This window comes from Stegostoma tigrinum, chromosome 35 (assembly GCF_030684315.1).
Source record: "Stegostoma tigrinum isolate sSteTig4 chromosome 35, sSteTig4.hap1, whole genome shotgun sequence".
In the NCBI taxonomy this organism is placed as follows: Eukaryota; Metazoa; Chordata; class Chondrichthyes; order Orectolobiformes; family Stegostomatidae; genus Stegostoma; species Stegostoma tigrinum.
In genome coordinates, this window is record NC_081388.1 from 18,829,876 (window position 1) to 18,845,951 (window position 16,076).

Below are 16,076 nucleotides of genomic sequence, written 5' to 3' on the forward strand. Positions count from 1 at the left end.
GATATCGGAGCAGAAGTAGACCATTTGGCCAACTGAGTCTGCTCTCCAATCATGGCTGATCAATTTCTCAAAGCTATTCTCCTGCCATTTCCACTTATCTCCTCCCCAATCAAGAACTTATTTACCTCAATCTTAAAAACACCCAATGACCTGGCCTCTAGGGTCCTCTGTGAGACTGGTTCCATGGATACACCACCCTCTGTTTTAGAAATGTATTAGATTTCAAAAATGAAAGGGAGATACAGAACAACAAAAATGCAAAACAAGACTTTTGATAATTGGAATGCAGGAAGAGAATGCACGATAAACCAAAGTAAGTGGTTATGGGACAAACAAAGGAACAAAAGCTGTGATGAGAGGAGGTATCAGTGATAATGGGAACTGCAGATGCTGGAGAATCCAAGATAATGAAATGTGAGGCTGGATGAACACAGCAGGCCCAGCAGCATCTCAGGAGCACAAAAGCTGATGTTTCGGGCCTAGACCCTTCATCAGAGAGGGGGATGGGGTGAGGGTTCTGGAATAAATAGGGAGAGAGGGGGAGGCGGACTGAAGATGGAGAGAAAAGAAGATAGGTGGAGAGGAGAGCATAGGTGGGAAGGTAGGGAGGGGATAGGTCAGTCCAGGGAAGACGGACAGGTCAAGGAGGTGGGATGAGGTTAGTAGGTAGGAGATGGAGGTGCGGCTTGGGGTGGGAGGAAGGGATGGGTGAGAGGAAGAACAGGTTAGGGAGGCAGAGACAGGTTGGACTGCTTTTGGGATGCAGTGGGTGGAGGGGAAGAGCTGGGCTGGTTGTGTGGTGCAGTGGGGGGAGGGGGCGAACTGGGCTGGTTTTGGGATGCGGTGGGGGAAGGGGAGATTTTGAAGCTTGTGAAGTCCACATTGATACCATTGGGCTGCAGGGTTCCCAAGCGGAATATGAGTTGCTGTTCCTGCAACCTTCGGGTGGCATCATTGTAGCACTGCAGGAGGCCTATGATGGACATGTCATCTAAAGAATGGGAGGGGGAGTGGAAATGGTTTGCGACTGGGAGGTGCAGTTGTTTATTGCGAACCGAGCGGAGGTGTTCTGCAAAGTGGTCCCCAAGCCTCCGCTTGGTTTCCCCAATGTAGAGGAAGCCACACCGGGTACAGTGGATGCAGTATACCACATTGGCAGATGTGCAGGTGAACCTCTGCTTAATGTGGAAAGTCACCTTGCGCCCTGGGATGGGGTGAGAGAGGAGGTGTGGGGGCAAGTGTAGCATTTCCTGTGGTTGCAGGGGAAGGTGCTGGGTGTGGTGGGGTTGGAGGGCAGTGTGGAGCGAACAAGGGAGTCACGGAGAGAGTGGTCTGTCCGGAAAGCAGACAGGGGTGGGGATGGAAAAGTGTCTTGGGTGGTGGGGTCGGATTGTAGATGGCGGAAGTGTCGGAGGATGATGCGTTGTATCCGGAGGTTGGTGGGGTGGTGTGTGAGAACGAGGGGGATCCTCTTTGGGCGGTTGTGGCGGGGGCGGTGTGTGAGGGATGTGTTGCGGGAAATGCGGGAGACGCGGTCAAGGGCATTCTCGACCACTGTGGGGGGAAAGTTGCGGTCCCTGAAGAACGTGGACATCTGGGATGTGCGGGAGTGGAATGTCTTATCCTGGGATCAGATGCGGCGGAGGCGGAGGAATTGGGAATAGGGGATGGAATTTTTGCAGGAGGGTGGGTGGGAAGAGGTGTATTCTAGGTAGCTGTGGGAGTCGGTGGGCTTGAAATGGACATCGGGCTGTTACTCAAGTGCAAACTAATCAAGAGGGAACCTAAGAGAGACAGGCAGAAAAGGCAAAGAAATACCAAATAAAATGTGGGTAAAGATTGTGACTCACAATAGTTGATCTCAAGGGTGAATTCAAACTGCTGTCAAATTCCCAGTTGAGAGATGAGGTCTTATTCCTTGAGTTTATGTTGAGCTTCATCGAAACATAGTAGAAGGCCAATGACAGAGAGGCCAGAGTTAGAGCAAAATAAAGAGTTGAACTCTCAAGCAACAGGTAGCTCAAGGTTATGCACGCATACCGAAAACAGTCACTCAGGCTATGTTTGGTCTCTCCAGCGTAGGTAAGATCACATTCTGAACAGCAAATATTACTGCTAAGTTTAAAGAATTGCATTGTTAAGCATCATTTGGAAAGTGAATTGTGTATTTTTAGCATTTGCTAGTTTCTTTTTCAGATTTCCAGCATCTGCAGTTTTTTTGTTTTTATATGACCCCATTATTATTTGTGGGAGCTTGCTATGGGAGGAAGTAGAATAGCCTAAGTTTTATCTCCAGCTGTTGCGTGGGAAAATGCCAAAGGAAGGAGAAGAGTAGTTGGGTGTGATTCAGAAGTGGACTATGCTGCCGTGAAGGCAGATGTTGAAAGGGAAGCCAAGGAAAATCTCAGCGTCATGTTGCAAGTAGCCACATGGTCTTCCTCCATTGGTAGCAGTTGAACAAAGCATAATAATCCTCACAGGATAAAGACTAATAATGCAGTTGTTGACTTGTTCGCTGAGCTGGCTTGTTTTTGTTCAGATGTTTTGTCACCGTGCCAGCTGAGATCATCATGTCATCTAGCATGGTGACGAAATATCTGAACAAGAACAAGCCAGTTCAGAGAACAAGTCAACAAAATCATCCACAACCCGAGCTACAGATCTTTCCCAAAACTTTAGACAATTGCTGTATCTAGAGAAATACTTGACTTCTCAGACAAGTACAGGGATGACACAAGCATAAGCCAAGTTATTAATGGTATAGACCAAAACTTACTCAGTAGGAATACATTTTTCATTTTCATAATCAGAGTTGCCACAACAGAGCTATCTGGTATCCTTGTGGATTCGATCACGACTTGGGAAATACAAGCTATCAGTATGTCTGCTGACAAAGGTAAGTTGCTTTTGATTTAGTGTAGTCATAGATCTGGATTTTCATGCCTCTGTCTGTGCTGTAATGGAGGCAGGTGGAGAATGTTTTAAAATGAGATTCCTGTCATGTGGGATTTTTACGGAACCCAAGATAAAGGTGAAGGCTGTGATCCTACAATCATCAATCTCACCCTTCATAGGCATCCCTGCCATTCTCATGGACTTGCGCATGTTTTGGAAGGGTGGGTGCTCATACAGTCAGACACATACGGCACAGAAATAGACCCTTCAGTTCAATTTGTCTGTGCCAGACAAGATTCCCAAATTAAACTGGTCCCACGGGTCTGTGTTTGACCTGTATTCCTCTAAACCGTTCCTATTCATGCACATGTCCAAATGTCTTTTTAAATGTTGTAAATGTACCTGCATCTACCAGGTCCTCCTGCAGTTTATTCCATGCATTCACCACCCTCAATGTGAAGTGTTGCCCCTCAGGTCCCTTTTAAATCCTTCCCCTCTCACTTTAAACTAAGTCCCCTTGTTCTGAATTCACTGACCCTATGGAAAAGACATTTGCTATTTACCTTATCTATACACCTGTGCAACCTTAACATGACGTCCCAGCTCTATATTCAATAGTCTGAACAGTGAAGGCAAGTGTGCTAAATTCCCAACTTAACCATCTTGTCTACCTGTGATGCAACTTTTAAAGGGCTATGTAGCTGAAGCCCTAGGTCTCTCAGTTTGACCACACTGCCACAGGTCCCACCATTAACTGTATTAGTCCTGCCCTTATTTGTTTTACCAAAATGCAAAACCTTGCATTTATACAAATTAAAATCCATCTGCCACTCTGCAGCCACTGACCTGATTGACCAAGATTTCTTTGTAATCTTCGATAACCTTCTTCACTGTCCACTATCATCCACAAACTTACTATCTATGCCCTCTATGCTCTTATCTGAATTGTTCATATAAATGACAAACAAAAGTAGACCAGCCCTGATCCCTGTGGAACACCACTGGTCAAAGGCCTCCAGTCCAGAAAACAGCCCTTCAACACGACGGTCAAGCCAAGTTTGTAATCTTGTCATTGGCAAGCTCACCCTGAACCCCGTGTGATCTAACTCGATTAATTAAGCTACTATGGCAAACCTTGTCAATGCCTTAATAAAGTCCATGTAACAATGTCTACCGCTCTGCCCCTATCAATCTTTTTGGTACTTCCTCAGAATTGGCTAGCTCTTCCCGAACCATCCTCACCACTTGCCTTCTCAGCTGCTTTCGTGTCAAAGGCAAACTTGGTTATTGTTCATTCATTTTTCTTATCCAAGTCATTAATACATGTCAATTCTCAATTATCCTCAACAATTAGGTTTGGGGAATAAATGTTGCTATATCCTGCTTCATTCCCATTTCATGAGCATGATGCCTTAGAAGAGTGATGAAGCATGTCGAAGGCAATGCAGAAGTGGGAAACCTAATGAAAATAGCTGCTCCTGAAATTATTTTTTCAAAGGTTTTTGAAACAAAATTTGCACTTTCAGTTTCATAAGTTAAAAACTGCATTTTAAGTAAGTTTACTGGGCTGACTGATGATGTGCTCTGACCTGGAAGGGAAAGTTCATCAGTAAGTGTGCAGGTGTGTGGTAGGAGGGCTCTTGTGCATTTAAAATGAGATAAAATACTACTTAAGATCACTAACGCAATGATCTGAAATTATTTTAAATTCCAGAGCTCTTATAAACTGAAATAAAATAAAGACTTGAGATAATGGATGCTGCAGATGCTGGAGAATCCGAGATAACAAAGTGTGAAGCTGGATGAACACAGCAGGCCAAGCAGCATCTCAGGAGCACAAAAGCTGACGTTTCGGGCTGAAGGGTCTAGGCCCGAAACATCAGCTTTTGTGCTCCTAAGATGCTGCTTGACTTGCTGTGTTCATCCAGCTTCACACTTTGTTATCTACAGTAAAGATTTCTTCATTTTTCACATGGAGAAATAAAATCTGATCTGCTCTTAAAGTGATGTGATTGGCAGGACTGGTGTAGTTTAGAAAAAAAATCTATTATTTTAGTTTCAAGGGATTACATTAATATATTGTGCATTACAGCTGCCTGCATGAAGACATGCAGCTCCATATGTGTGGCAATGATGATGACAGAAGCTCTGTTCAAAGATAAACTTGATGACAAAATAAGTTATATTTATGAAACAAGTGGATTGTTATTTTAAGCTCACTGTGTTTGCTTTGGATGTAATTGACGTTTTTATGAAATGTGAAATGAACCCCGTTTTAAAATATAGATTTGTCACATCTTCTGACTGGTAATGATGCTTTTCTCCAGGAATATGTGTTGCTGAACCTTATGATCTAATAGTGACGAAGGACTTCTTCATTGACCTTCGACTCCCATACTCTGTCGTCCGTAATGAACAAGTGGAAATTAGAGCAGTTTTGTACAATTATGGTACGGAGGACATTACAGTAAGTTTTACAATGTAGCCATCTCACTATTATGCCCCTACTTGTCAATCTTATGCAGTGTGGTATTCAGATTTATTTTATATAATCACAGAACATGCGTATTGATGGAAAGCCCAATCTTTATTGCACATCTTTAAGAGAAGGTGGTGGGGAGCAACCATCTTCAATATAGCTCAGTGCAAAGGTTCATTCTGAGCCAACCACTTTTCTAGGGTTTGTAATTAAATAGGTCAGACCAGATAAGGATGGTAAATTTCTTTCCTTAAAAGGGAATAATGGATCTGATGGGTTTTTACGACGGTTATAGGAAAGATATTATTAAGCTGGAAACCATGCAGAAGTGATTTACCAGGATATTGCCAGGTACGGAGGGTTTGAGTCATAAAGAAAGGCTGGATAGGCTGGGGTTAATTCACTGGAGCGTGGGAGGTTGAGCGGCACCCTGGTAGAAATTTATAAAATAACGTGATGTACAGATAGGGTTAATAGTAGTCAGAGATAATGGGAACTGCAGATGCTGGAGAATCCGAGATAACAAAATGTGGAGCTGGATGAACACAGCAGGCCAAGCAGCATCTCAGGAGCACAAAAGCTGACTTTTCGGGCCTGGACCCTTCATCAGAGATCCTCTGCCTCATGCTACATAAGATGCTGCCTGGCCTGCTGTGTTCATCCAGCTCCACACTTTGTTATCTTGGGTTAATAGTAGTTGGCTTTCCCCTAGGGTGAAGAATTTCAAGACTAGGAGGCACATTTTTTACAGTGAGAAGAAAGAGATTTGAAGAGCCATGAGGGACAACATTTTTACATCAAGGATGATTTGCTTGTGGAATGAGCTGCCAGAGGAAGTGGTGGGTGTGGGTACAGTTACAATGTTTAAAAGACATTTGGATTAGTACGTGTATAGGAAAGGTTTGGAAGGATGTGGGCCAGGAGCAGGCAGATGTGAAAGGCTTAGTTTGGGATTAGGTTCGGCTTGGACTTGTTGGACAGAAGGGTCTGTTTCCATGCTGTATGATCCTATGATCCCATGACAGTCTCACAGCCTTTCATTCATGAATTGAATATAAATTGTCCAGCTGCAAGGTTGTATGTCATATCGCTGGACCAATGATTGAAGCCTCTCAATTTCTAGATCAGGACAGTAAATATTTACTTGGTAGAATAGAATTTAAGCATTGCTAAAAGAATAAACGATGATATGTTGATTTTGTTTTGTACTCATCAGGACTACAACACAAGAAATAAACTTCAAGAGACGGCCATCAATTTAGGCAGCACGAGAATTGCGTGCTGGTTGGTTGGGCCGTTATTGGCCTGGACATCCCATTAACTGTCAATCTTCATTTTCAGACCAGACAGGTAGACCTTGGTTGGTCAGAATGCTGTCAGAGTATGCCTGCTTGGTCCAAGAATGAAGATCGACAGTTAACTGCTTCTGCTTGCATCTCCATGCCAACAACAATCCAAACAATCTGCACACTGTCTCATGCTACATAGATTGATGTTACTTTTCTGAAGTCTGTTTCTTGCATTCACGTCCTGATGAATACGAGACAAACATTTCTGACTTTGTGCCTCCTTTTAGCAATGTATCAAGGACATAAATTCCAAGCTTTTGCACAGATAATGAAAATGAACCCAAAACTGTGTGTTGGGACCTATATTCTTTGGTATTTAGAAGGATGAGAGGTGACCTTACAAAACATATAAGATTCTTTTAAAAATTCTCAAAGAACTGTGAATGCTGGGAATCTGAAAGAGAACCCAGAAATTGCTGGAGAAACTCAGAAGGTCTGGCAGCATCTGTGGTGAGCGAAACAGAGTTAACTTTTTGTTTACCTTTTGGGATTCTTCTTCAGATAATTAAAGGGTGTAGACAGATTTTGATGGGATAGATGTGAAGAGATTATTTCCTCTTATGGGAATGTCTAGGATCAGAGGGCATAAGCTCAGAATAAATGGTCACACATTTGAGCCAGAGATGAGAAGGCATTTCTTCTCTTAGGGAATACGCAATCTGTGGAATTCCTCACCTCAGTAGGCTGTCAAGACTGGGGCATTAAATGTATTCTACACTGAGATCGATAGATCTATAATCAATATGGGAATCAAGAGTTGTGGGTCAACGGCAGGAATGTGGAGTCAAGGACCATCAGATCAGGTACGATTTCATCGAATAGTGGATGGGCTGAATGGCTGCCTTCTCCTATGCTTTTTGGTCTTAACTGACCCAGAATTTGATACCTGGCTAGTTGTCTGATCACACTGATATATGGAGATCAAGGGAGCTGGTGGAGAGGGATATGTGGAATTCACTGCAGGATTGGAAGCCATTGTTTTAGAGCAGAGAACATAGAACATAGAGCAATACAGCACAGAACAGGCCCTTTGGCCCTCAATGTTGCACCACACTGTGAACTAATCTAAGCCCCTCCCCTACACTATCTCATCATCATCCATTTTGCTGTGGTTAGTAGGACTTAGCAAAGGCAGCTCCAGTCCCCTGAAAGTAGAGGAAAGCTATTGAAGGATAATGATACTGGGTGTTGTGCTAAAGGTTGGACGGAGGTTGATAAATCCAACTACAGAGGCCGGCCCATTCTTACAGCCACAGCAAAAGTTATTTGTGACTTCCACTGGTGTTTTCCAGATCTGCAGAAGGGAATACAAATGTTTGGAAGAAACCGGAGCTGATTATAAATGTTAATTTCTAATGGATGCTGTATTTTAGCCACCCGTAATAAATCTTCTGTAGCACTGATAACAATATGATGCCACTGGTGACCATAACAGATTGCTCAGGGATAACAAGGTGTAGAGCTGCCCCTCTGATGCTGCCTGGCCTGCTGTGTTCATCCAGCTCTACACCTTGTTATCTTGGATTCTCCAGCATCTGCAGTTCCTACTATCTCTATCTCAGATTGCTCAGGATTTGGTTGAAAATTCGTCACCAAAGGGGATAATCACTGTTGCTGCACACAGGTGCTACTCAATTCATGTCCTCCCAGGTCCCGCATGTTAATTGCCCATTTTGAGGTTTTGTTTTGGGGAAGCTTGGCTACATGGCCCACATGCTTTTCACACAATTCAGAAGGTCCACCCCCTTCTCCCGTTTTTAGTGGGAGGTAAGGCGGTTTTGAGTCTTTTGGGCAGAGAGCTGTGATGCCTGTGTCCTTGTGTGTATTCAAGGCTGAGATAGGTAGATTCATGAAGAGTTGTGGAATCGAGGGTCATGGGGAAAGAGCAGGAAAGTGGGTGTGAGGTATTTTGATTCAGCCATGATCTTGTTCCATGGTGGGGAAACCATGAGGGGATGAATGGCATCCTCTTGTTCCTATATCTGTGGTTTTATGGTCTGGAGGCCTCTGAGGAATGGGAATTGTGGCCATATGCACAAGACCAGTTTAATCGTAAAGGAACATCTCCAAGGGACATGACAGTCTGATAGCCTTTCATTCATGAATTGAATATAAATTGTCCAGTTGCGGATCAGAAGTGCTGTGTTAAAGTAAATTAGTTTAGTGCTAATTTTTGACACAAGATAGATTTATATTACAATATAAAGAATTTCTTTTGTTATCTGATTGTATGTTGAATTCTAGGTGAACGTGGTTTTTCCGTATAATCGAAAGATCTGTAGTGCTGCAACACAGGCAACAAGATTGAAACAAATACTTAATATCCCTAAAAAAGGGTCAACTGCTGTACCTTATATCATAGTTCCACTGGAAGTTGGACAAATCAGTATTGAAGTTAAAGCCTCAGTCTCTGACAGATTCATTGTTGATGGTGTGAGCAAACCCCTTCTTGTGCTGGTAAGTAAGAAACCTTTCGATGTTCTGTGCATGCATGACCGGGCTAATTTATGTCTTAAGCAGTCTCTCTGTACATGTCATATTATGTGGATAGGGGATACGTGACATCACAAGGTGCAACACACAGGTAATAAAATGTGAGGCTGGATGAACACAGCAGGCCCAGCAGCATCTCAGGGTGTGCTCCTGAGATGCTGCTGGGCCTGCTGTGTTCATCCAGCCTCCCATTTTATTATCTTGGATTCTCCAGCATCTGCAGTCCCCATTATCACTGCAACACACAGGTATTGGTTCGAAATCATGGTAAGTTACAAATTAATTGGGGACAAATGGCAAGTTGAAAATTAAGCAGGGTGGTATCCTCAGAACTTGTTGATCATGATCATTTCTAGGATTTTTCTTTGAGATTTTAGAAAAATATTGAATATGTCAACTTCGATAGAGAGGTGGACCATATTTAGCATGAGTGATAATTAGAGCCGTGCAAAGAATAAGGAATGCTCAGGGGAAGATCTTGGTCAGAATATACAGTATGCTCAAAGTGCAGAATTAAACAATGCCATTTATCTTAATATAATTAACACACCACTAAAAGCTCTCAGGAAATGGATTTATGATTCCAACCACCAGTCCTCCTTTCAGAAAAAATGTTTTTTTTTCATTTTGTTGCTGGTAGTGCTTTCTCAGTCACCTTAGACTTGCATTTTTTGCTTTTTGTTCCTTCCATCAGCCGGGACATTTTTACTTTATCCTGTCTAGAGCCGTCATGACTTTGAACACATCTATTTAATACAATTTCAAACCTTTCTTCCATAAGGAGTGAACACAGTGTGGACTTGGAGGAACACAGCAGGCCAGGCAGCATCAGAGGAGCAGGAGATTCAACATTTCGGGGCTGGGCCCTTCTTCAGCACTGGGGAAGGAGAAAGGAGCTCAGAAATAAATAGAGAGAGGATGCGTGGGGCTGAGGGAATGTAGGTGGGATGATGATAGGTGGATGCAGGTAGGGGGTAGTGGAGATTAGTCAGTGAGAACAGTGGAGCAGGTAGGCGGGAGAGAAGATGGACAGATTGTGTCAGGTCAAGGAGGTGGGAATAAGAGGGAGAGATGGGCGTGGGATGAAGTTGGAGGTGGGGAGATTTTAAAACTGGCATTCAGGCCTTCGGGCTGTAGGGTCCCGAGGCAGAATATGAGGTGCTGCTCCTCCAGTTTGCGAGTGGCATTATTGTAACACTGGAGTAGGCCAAGGATAGACATGTCACCCAGGGAGTGGGAGGGGGTGTTAAAATGTTTGGCGACCGGAAGATGTTGTCGTTTGTCACATACAGAGCGCAGATGCTCCACGCGACGGTCTCAGAGTCTACGCTTGGCCTCACCGATGTAAAGGAGGCCACATTGGAAAAAACAGATATAGTAGACCAGGTTGGAGGATGGACAGGTCAATCCCTGTCGGCTGTAAAATGTTTGTCTCGGGCCTTGAATGAGGGTGAGGGGGGAGGTGTAGGGGCATGTGTAGCACTTCCTGCCGTTGCAGGGAAATGTGCTGGGAGTGGTGGGGTTGGTGGGGAGTGTGGAGCGGATAAGGGAGTCGTGGAGAGAGCAATTAGGCCAATATTCACTGGAATTTAGAAGAGTGACAGATTATTTAACTGATGTAGAAAGGGTCTTGACTGGGTAAATTGTGAAACGATATTTATTCTTGTGGGACGGTCTGGAACCAGGGTGTTACTATTTAGAAATAGGAGGTCGCCCATTTAGAACAGAGATGAGGAAAAGAAGTTTTTCTCAGAGATTCATGAATCTTTGGAGTTCTCTTCAATGAAAGGAGATGGGAACAGAATCCTTTGTTATTTTTAAGGCAGCGGCCAATAGATTCTTGATGACGAAAAAGGTGAAAGATAACTGGGGAAGATGGGAGTGTGGAATAAACAGATCAGCTATGGCCTTTTGCAAGAGAAGAGTAGGCTTGAGGAGATGAATGGCTTACTCTCGCTCTGAATGCATATGTTTATATGTATGTTCATAAAAGAAACTGGGCTGTTTGAAACTCATTTCATTTTCTTTTCTTGTAGCCTGACGGGAAAGAAACTGATCTGCAGTTGCAAGTTTATGATTTGGACCCCAAAGGTTAGTTCCTTTTTGACTGAGAACCTTCATGTAAAATGTTGATGTTCAATGTTATCGCTGTAAATGGGGATATTGTGCTAAAATGTTCTGTCTTGACCTTGATTGGCTGACACGTTGCCATGCAGAAAATAATGAGAAATGTTAGCTTGCCAAACCTTTAGGTTATTCAAACATTGTGGGAAGTTTGAACAGATTCCTCTATTTGCATGAAACGGGTCCCTGCCTATTAATGGATGTCAGTATGATTTAGCGACAGTACAAATTCAACTGAATATCTTTCAGTTAATTGGATGTTACAATTGTAAATTCACAGCTAACAGTAGGCCTTTTGGTTCCAACTTCACAATTGCAGGTTTGTTTGAGTATGACCTGTATTCCACATTTATGACCAGCTCAACAAACACATTGCTGGGTCTGATTAGCCAATTGTTTAGGCCGGCAGCCTACACGTTGAGCATCACATGAGGATTCAAATTCAAACATGACATTGCTCAACTGTCTGATAGTCAGAACACCTTTTGGTCTGATGTCTGCATCCTACCAAAGGATATTATGTATTATTGTATCATTTGCCTCAACACCACACATCGAAACAATTTGCTTAATGTGCTCAAATTGTTGAGTTACTTGGCCTTTTTTGTCTGGAATTTGAGGCAACTTTGGCCCATTTATGAGCTTCATGATGCACAGCATAAAGTGACTTGATCAGGGCAATCATTAACCTGCAGAATGGATTTAGACAGAAACTAGACTGTAGGTTCTACACTTCAACATGTGCCACTTACAATTGCTGGAAGTGATGTACATTCACACTCAGGGATGCATTCTCTGCAAACTAACGGAATATGTTCAAGGTTTACATCTTTATTGAATTGCCTAGGAGCTAGGCCGGCACGGTGACTCAGTGGCTAGCACTGCTGCCGCACAGCGCTAGGGACCTGGTTTGATCCCACCCTTGGAAAACTGCCTGTGTGGATTTTTTACATTTTCCCCATGACTAGGTGCACCTCCTCCTGGTGCTATAGTTTCCTCCCACAGTCTAAAGATGTGCAGGTTTTGTGGATTGGCCATGCTAAATTGCCCCACACTGTTCAGGGATGTGCAGGCTGGGTGGCTTAGCGAAGGAGAATGCAGTGTTATAGGTAAAGCAGTTGGTGTTGGTGAGCAGTTGGTGTTGGTGAGATGCTCTTCAGAGAGTCAGTGTGGACTTGATGGGCTGAATGGCCTACTTCCATGTTGTGGGCTTTCTAGGATCCTTGGGAGGCCTATAGTTGCACATTACTTTCTCCATGTTAGTTCCTAGCTCAGACAGTGTTGACATGTTTTAACGAAGATCTGTCGCTCGGATTGCTGATGGAGTGGTTGGCAGTTTCGCCGAGCTGACTGGTTTTCATGCAAACGTTTTCCTCCATTCTGGGTGACATCGTCAGTGCCTTGTAGCCTCCATTGAAGTGATGTCATTCTGTTCCACTCCGAGTTTATACAGTCGGGCCTGTCATTGTGGGCACTCTTGTTTCCCATTTAGTTACACAGTGGTACGTAGGTGGGGTCTAATGAAATATATTAGTTAATTGCATCGGTGGTTGAAAACCAGGCCTCCAGGATTTCTCATGCTAGTCTTTGTTTTGTTTGGCCTAGTACTGTAACTTTGTCCCAGTCAAAATGACGTCCTTCTATGTTGGAATGCATTGAAACAAGGGAGAGTTGGTTGTGTTGTTTTGCTGTGAGTTGTGAGAAGGACTTCAGTTTAATTGGGACAAAGTAACCACAGATGCAATTAACAAACATGTTGAAGTAGACCCCATCTACACGCCACTGCAGTATAAAACAGGAAACAAGACTACACACCATGACAAACCAGACCATATAAATCCAAGATAGTAAAGTGTGAAGCTGGATGAACACAGCAGGGCAAAGCAGCATCTCAGGAGCACAAAAACTGATGTTTCGGGCCTAGACCCTTCATCAGAGAGGGGGATGGGGAGAGGGTTCTGGAGTAAATAGGGGGAGAGGGAGAGGCGGACCGAAGATGGATGGAGGAGAGGATAGGTGGAGAGGAGAGAATAGGTGGGGAGGTGGGGAGGGGAGAGGTCAGTCCGGGGAGGATGGACAGGTCAAGGAGGAGGGATGAGGTTGGTAGGTGGGAAATGGAGGTGCGGCTTGAGGTGGGAGGAGGGGATAGGTGAGAGGAAGAACAGGTTAGGGAGGCAGAGACAGGCTGGGCTGGTTTTGGGATGCAGTGGGGGAAGGGGAGATTTTGAAGCTTGTGAAGTCCACATTGATACCATTGGTCTGCAGGGTTCCCAAGCGGAATATGAGTTGCTGTTCCTGCAACCTTCGGGTGGCATCATTGTGGCACTGCAGGAGGCCCATGATGGACATGTCATCTAAAGAATGGGAGGGGAGTTAAAATGGTTCGCGACTGGGAGGTGCAGTTGTTTATTGTCCCCAAGTCTCCGCTTGGTTTCTCCAATGTAGAGGAAGCCACACTGGGTACAGTGGATGCAGTATACCACATTGGCAGATGTGCAGGTGAACATCTGCTTAATATGGAAAGTCATCTTGGGGCCTGGGATAGGGGTGAGGGAGGAGGTGTGGGGGCAACTGTAGCACTTCTTGCGGTTGCAGGGGAAGGTGCCGGGTGTGGTATCCTCTCCCCAACCCCCTCTCTGATGAAGGGTCCAGGCCCGAAACGTCAGCTTTTGTGCTCCTGAGATGCTGCTTGGCCTGCTGTGTTCATCCAGCTCCACACTTTGTTATCTCGGATTCTCCAGCATCTGCAGTTCCCATTATCTCTGATGACATATAAATTCAGAGCAGGACAGAGCAACAGTGCTTCAACAGAGGCTACACAGCACAGATAATGCCACCCAGAAGGTAGACATAACATCTGCATAAAAACCAGTGTCAACATGCCAACCAATCAGTGCCATTTTCTCTCCTAGCTGTTGTGATGGTTTGAAATTTGGCATTCTTTTGTTTATCCTGATCAGTACAAAAACATAAAGAAATTTAACAACACATTTGTCTTTCAGCAAGTTCGGTAATGCCAAGTAAAATGTTTGTAATGGCTGTGATCCCTTGCACAAACTTGACTGTAATCTGGTCCAAATACTTAGTAGAATACTGTAACCCCAAGTTGAATACAGCCTTGAAATAGAAGATTTACATGGAAGAAATGCGTTGTTATTATTTGATGGGAAGCTCTGTTCATGTAGAATAAAGGCATTTGGGACCTGTATTTGGCCTTTCTGTACCTGACACTGAGATTAGTAAATGAGAAAATACTTTGTTTGTGAACAATGTCATCTTGCTACTTCAAGTAACTTTTGCAAAAATTGGAAAATGGATGTTCTGAACATGAGTTGGATTAAGTTGTGTTGCGATACATGCCCAAACAGCGTCGTGCAAAGTATAAAAATGCAAAACAAGTGAATACTTACAAGTCAAAGTTTTGTGACAGCAGAAAATAATTAATTCGTAGAACAGAACTAGGTCATTCAGTCCAATTGGTCAGTACTAGTACTTACAAACCTCACGGCCTATTCTCATCCATTTTCATCTCAATCGATACAATCCTCTCTACCTTTCTCTCTCACATACTTACCGAGTTTATCTTAAATCCAGCTAATCTTGTTGTCTCAAGCTTGCATTGAGACAATAAGCTTCATTTTGTAACCTCTTTCTGGGGATGGACATTTCTCCCAAATTTGTTTCTTATTCTCTTACTTTTATGGTCTCAGGTTTTAGTCTCCCCTACGCAAATGGGAACACCTTAGTTTTATTTATCTATCAAACCTCTATCAGCCTGTTCTCAGCTGCCTTCTTTCTAGAGAATTTGGTTCTGGTCGGTTCAATCTTTTCCAAATGGCAAAGCCTGTCAGTTCTGATATCATCCTTACACATCTGTTCTTTTTACATCTTCTCTGTACCTCTACATCTGTTTTTTTTTCCAGTAATGTGGAAACCAGAATATTACTCCAGCGGTGGCCTAACCAATTTTCAAGAAAGTTTAAGGTGACATTTTGGTTTCTCAATTCTATCCCTTGAACGAAATACAGGCAAAACAGCTCAACTCTTCAATCATTTCTCATGCTTCAACATGGATTTCCCAGTCTGAAGACTCAATGAAAATAAGGCTTCAGATGGTCTGCATTTATCTTTACAGAACTAATTCAAAATCTTGGGAGTTTCCACCTCCATTGATGAAACTGTGGAAAGAATTTTACTGGCATCCCTTGTAAATTGCAGGAGTGAGTACAAAAGGACAATGAATCGGAAAGAAACCCAAATAAATAGTTGCCAAGAAAATCAAAGAAATGGTGAAAACATTTATTTTATATAACTAAATATTTTGTTTCTTCAATTCAGGTGAAGAACAAAAGATTGACGTTGAGATCAAATCTCCACAGGACGTTGTTCCAAAAACAGAACCAAACACATTCATCAGCATTCAAGGTACATTGTAATGGATCGAGGATTACTTCTACACAAAAATCTTCATTTGCTTTCTTATAGAGGCTATAGGTACAAGTACATCCTCATTGTCTGAAGCCAAAAGAACGAGGTGTAGAAAGTTCTAGAATCTGTTGCTTTGATGTTCTGATTATACCCACTTACCTCTGAAGTATTGTGGAAATGGAGAAAGACAAACTTGAGATTTCCTTTCAATCTCTCTTTCAAAAGAAAATGGGTTTCACCCTAAACTGATGTGACAGTTTCTCCTTTATGAAATCAGAGCGAACAGCTAGGTAGCTTGTCCGTAGCAA

General features: G+C 43.3%; 1 protein-coding gene across 1 annotated transcript in view; it reads left to right on the forward strand.

Moving 5' to 3' along the window:
* Window positions 1-16,076, forward strand: part of LOC125447414 (complement C3-like) — a 110,265-nt gene that overhangs the window by 42,244 nt on the left and 51,945 nt on the right. Inside the window, exons 19-23 of the mRNA XM_059639862.1 lie at window positions 2,811-2,896; window positions 5,223-5,362; window positions 8,968-9,180; window positions 11,253-11,307; window positions 15,679-15,765. Of these exons, the coding sequence (XP_059495845.1) occupies window positions 2,811-2,896; window positions 5,223-5,362; window positions 8,968-9,180; window positions 11,253-11,307; window positions 15,679-15,765 (581 nt within the window). The remainder of the gene's footprint in view (window positions 1-2,810; window positions 2,897-5,222; window positions 5,363-8,967; window positions 9,181-11,252; window positions 11,308-15,678; window positions 15,766-16,076) is intronic.